The sequence below is a fragment of the Hypanus sabinus genome (assembly GCF_030144855.1).
Source record: "Hypanus sabinus isolate sHypSab1 chromosome 5 unlocalized genomic scaffold, sHypSab1.hap1 SUPER_5_unloc_3, whole genome shotgun sequence".
Taxonomy (NCBI): domain Eukaryota; kingdom Metazoa; phylum Chordata; class Chondrichthyes; order Myliobatiformes; family Dasyatidae; genus Hypanus; species Hypanus sabinus.
Window position 1 is genome coordinate 188,989 of NW_026778919.1, and position 4,498 is coordinate 193,486.

Consider the following 4,498-nt stretch of genomic DNA (forward strand, 5'->3'; position numbering starts at 1 on the left):
GACTCTGAGATGGAGAATCCTTGAAAGTGAATGCATAGGTTGTGGGAACAGTTCAGTGATGGGGCGAGTGAAGTTATCCCCTCTGGTTCAGGAGCCTGATAAAACTGTAAGACACAGGAGCAGAATTAGGCCATCTGGCCCATTCAGTCTCATGGCTGATCCTTGTTTTAGTTCTCCCCTCATTTCCCGGCCTTCTCCCCATAACCTTTGATGCCATGCAATATGCTGGCGGAGGGGTAATCACTGTTCCTGAACCTGGTGGTGTGAGCCCTGAGGCTCCTGTACCTCCTGCCTGATGGTGGCAGCAGTGAGACGAGAGCATGGCCTGGGTGGTGGGGATTCCTGCTGACTGAGGGGTAATAACTGTTCCTGAACCTGGTGGTGTGAGCCCTGAGGCTCCTGTACCTCCTGCCTGATGGTGGCAGCAGTGAGACGAGAGCATGGCCTGGGTGGTGGTTCCTGCTGACTGAGGGGTAATAACTGTTTCTGAACCTGGTGGTGTGGGTCCTGAGGCTCCTGTACCTCCTGCCTGATGGTGGCAGAAGTGAGACGGGAGCATGGCCTGGGTGGTGGGGATTCCTGCTGACTGAGGGGTAATAACTGTTTCTGAACCTGGTGGTGTGGGTCCTGAGGCTCCTGTACCTCCTGTCTGATGGTGGCAGAATTGAGACGAGAGCATGGCCTGGGTGGTGGGGATTCCTGCTGACTGAGGGGTAATAACTGTCCCTGAACCTGATGGTGTGGATCCTGAGGCTCCAGTACCTCCTGCCTGATGGTGGCAGTGAGACGAGAGTGTGTCCTGGGTGGTGGTTCCTGCTAGCTGAGGGGTAATAACTCTTCCTGAACCTGGTGGTGTGAGTCTTGTACCTTCTTCCCAATGGCCGCAGTAAGACGAGAGTACGTCCTGGGTAGTGATTTCTCTTTCTTATGTTTGTTCTGTAGGTTCTGAGTGAGGCTACAATGATCCAGTGGAATCCAGTGATCCAGTGGGGACAGAGAGACAGTGGAATCCAGTGACACAGTGACAAAACTCCAGTGACCCATAGGCAGAACTGCATTCATCTGGAGGTGGGACTACAGTGAAACAGCAGGTCTTTAGGATGCCAGTGACCCAGTGGAACGCTGATGATGTGGTGTTTGCTCTTTAGTGATCCAGTCGGTCTCCAGTGATCCTGGTGATCTAGTGGGACAGACGAACTCTGAGACTCAGTGGGTTTCGAGAGGAGCCCGTGACTTTGTGGCAGAGCTGGGGAGCCCAGTGGCCCGGCAATGCGGTGTCTGCTGGGCAGGCGCCGGCTCCCCTGGCCCCTGCATCACCTGCTGCCCCTGGCCCTGGCCCTCGTGCTGCTGCTCCTGATCACCCTGCTGCAACTGGGGCCCATCGAGGAGTGGGTGCAGAGCCCAGGCGGGGAGGAATTCGGAGAAATGGCCAACCCCGGGGTGCCTCTGCGGCCCGCGGCCGGTACCGGGTGGGCCCCCGGCTCCTTCCAACTGCCCAACCTCGGTGCCTGTACGGGCTCCCGCCCCGTCTTCCTGGTGACCCTGGTGGCGAGCAGCCCCGGGCATCGGCACCAGCGGCAAGCCATCCGGGACAGCTGGGGTTCCCTGGCCGAGGCAGCCGGCCGGCGGGTGCGCACCCTGTTCGCCCTGGGTCTGCCCGCAACGCCGCGGGAGGCGCGGCTCCTGGAGGCGGAGGCTCAGCGACACGGCGACCTGGTGCAGGGCCTCTTCACCGATACCTACCTGAACCTGACACTGAAGACGCTGATGGTGCTGGACTGGGTCCGGGAGCACTGCCCCGACGCCCGCTTCGTGCTCAAGGCGGACGACGACGTCTTTGTCAACGTGCGGGCGCTGGTGACCCACCTGGCGGCCCTGAGCCCGCCCGAGTCCGAGCCCGAAGGGCACCCGAGGTCCCGGAGCGTGGCCGAGCCCGACCTCTACCTGGGCCGCATCCACGCCAGCGTGCGGGTGGAGCGGGACCCCGACAGCCCCTACTACGTGCCTGAGGCCGCCTACCCGGCGCCCACCTATCCCCGCTACTGCAGCGGCACTGCCTACGTGCTGTCCCGCGGTGCCGCCGCCAAGGTGCTGGCCGCCGCCCACCGCCTGCCCCTCGTCCGGGTGGAGGACGCGTTTATCGGCATGTGCGCCCGGGCTGCCGGCCTCAGCCCCACGCCCTCAGCCCGCATGGCGGGCGCGCAGCGCCTGTACCCCCACCGCTGCTGCCTCCGCCGCGCCTTCTCCTCCCACCACGTCAGCCCGGCCGAGCTGTCAGCCCTCTGGCTGCAGGTGGAAGAGGGCGGCGAGTGCGGAACCCTGCAGGGACTGGCGGCCCGGCTCATCTGCAACTCGGTCAGCCTGCTGGATCAACTGCGGTACCACTGGGCTGGTGCCAGGTAGTGCCAGGGGTCTGGTGCCCAGCGCCTGGTAGTGGGACCGGCTCCACGTGGTTCCAGGACTCCGCATGGTGCCGGTGTTTCCGGGGACTGGAGCCAGTTAGTGCCGAGGATCTGGGCCCAGTGCCAAATGCGCTGAGGAGCTGAGATGGGGGGGGGGGGGCGGTGTTAACTGGGGATTGGGACTGGTGGTCCGGATACCACCTGTACTGATAAACCTGACCCGTTGAATCCCTGACTTTGTCTGCCTTCATTTCCACGCGTTGCGGCTGGGGAATGGGGGGGGGGGGAGAGATGACGCGCAGCTTGTCACCCCTTCCCCCAGGAGCAGAGTTAGGCTGATCGGAGGGAGTCACAGAGCGGCCAGCGACGGTGGGGTCCCGGAGACGGTCGGGTTGGGAAGTAAGACATAGGAACGGTATTAGGCGAGAATCAGGATTGAGCTGCGTCCACTAGCAGGCCAGGGGAATGTTTAGCATGTGAGGGGGAACTTGGGAGATGGCATGGGGTGACCAGGTCTGTGTGAGAGAGAGAGAGAGAGAGAGAGTGTGTGTGTGGTCATAGTGGGAACTTACCGAAGGAATTGAATCAGAATCAAGTTTATTATCACTGGCATGTGACGTGAAATTTGTTAACTTAGCAGGAGCAGTTCAATGCAATACATAATCTAGCAGAGAGAAAAAAATAAAAATAATAATTAATAAACAGGTAAATCAATTACAATATATGTATATTGAATAGATTTTTTTTTAATGTGCAAAAACAGAAATACTGTATATTAAAAGTGAGGTAGTGTCCATTTAGGAATCAGATGGCAGAGGGGAAGAAGCTGTTTCTGAATCACTGAGTGTGTGCCTTCAGGCTTCTGTATCTCCTACCTGATGGTAACAGTGAGAAAAGGGCATGTCCTGGGTGCTGGGGGGGGTCTTTAATAATGGACGCTGCCTTTCTGAGACACCGCTCCCTAAAGATGTCCTGGGTACTTTGTAGGCTAGTGTCCAAATAGGAGCTGATTAGATTTACAACCCTCTGCAGCTTCTTTCGGTCCTGTTCAGATGCCCCTCCATACCAGACAGTGATGCAGCCTGTCAGAATGCTCTCTATGGTACAACTATAGAAGTTTTTGAGTGTATTTGTTGACATGCCATATCACTTCAAACTCCTAATGAAGTATAGCCGTGGTCTTGCCGGAATCATCCTGGTGAATCTCCTCTGGACTCTCTCCAATGACAACACATCCTTTCTGAGATATGGGGCCCAGAACAGTTGACAATACTCCTAGTGTGGCCTGACTCATGTCTTATAAAGCCTCAGTATTATAGAAACATAGAAAACCTACAGTACAATACAGGCCCTTCGGCCCACAGAGTTGTGCCGAACATGTCCCTACCTTAGAAATTACTAGGCTTACCCACAGCCCTCTATCTTTCTAAGCTCCATGTAGCCGTCCAAAAGCCTCTTAAAAGACCCTATCGTATCTGCCTCCACCACTGTTGCCGGCAGCCCATTTCACACATTCACCACTCTCTGAGTAAAAAACTTACCCCTGACATCTCCTCTGTACCTTCTCCCCAGCACCTTAAACCTGTGTCCTCTTGTGGGAACCATTTCATTGCTGAAAAAAGCCTCTAACTATCCACACGATCAATGCCTCTCATCATCTTGTACACCTCCATCAGGCCACCTCTCATCCTCCTTCACTCCAAGGAGAAAAGGCAGACTTCACTCAACCTATTCTCATAAGGCATGCTCCCCAATCCAGGCAACATCCTTGTAAATCTCCTCTGCACTCTTTCTATGGCTTCCACATCCTTCCTGTAGTGAGGCGACCAGAACTGAGCACAGTACTCCAAGTGGGGTCTGACCAGGGTCCTATATAGCTGCAACATTACCTCTAGGCTCCTGAATTCAATCCCACGATTGATGAAGGCCAATACACCATACACCTTCTTAACCACAGAGTCAAGCTGCGCAGTTGCTTTGAGCATCCAATGGACTCGGACCCCAAGATCCCTCTGATCCTCCACACTGCCAAGAGTCTTACCATTAGTACTATATTCTGCCATCATATTTGACCTACCAAAATGAACCACTTCACA

At 56.1% G+C, this 4,498-nt stretch overlaps 1 protein-coding gene across 1 annotated transcript; it reads left to right on the top strand.

The window, feature by feature from the left end:
• Window positions 1-570: 570 nt before the first annotated feature.
• Window positions 571-3,100, top strand: LOC132385444 (beta-1,3-galactosyltransferase 4-like). Its single transcript, XM_059957521.1, has one exon. The coding sequence runs from the start codon at window positions 1,270-1,272 to the stop codon at window positions 2,401-2,403; it is 1,134 nt and encodes a 377-aa protein (XP_059813504.1). The 5' UTR covers window positions 571-1,269; the 3' UTR covers window positions 2,404-3,100.
• Window positions 3,101-4,498: the final 1,398 nt, after the last annotated feature.

What these genes read in the sequence shown, in the direction of transcription:
- LOC132385444 (XM_059957521.1), top strand. Translation starts at nt 1,270, where the DNA reads ATGCGGTGTCTGCTGGGCAGGCGCCGGCTCCCCTGGCCCCTGCATCAC.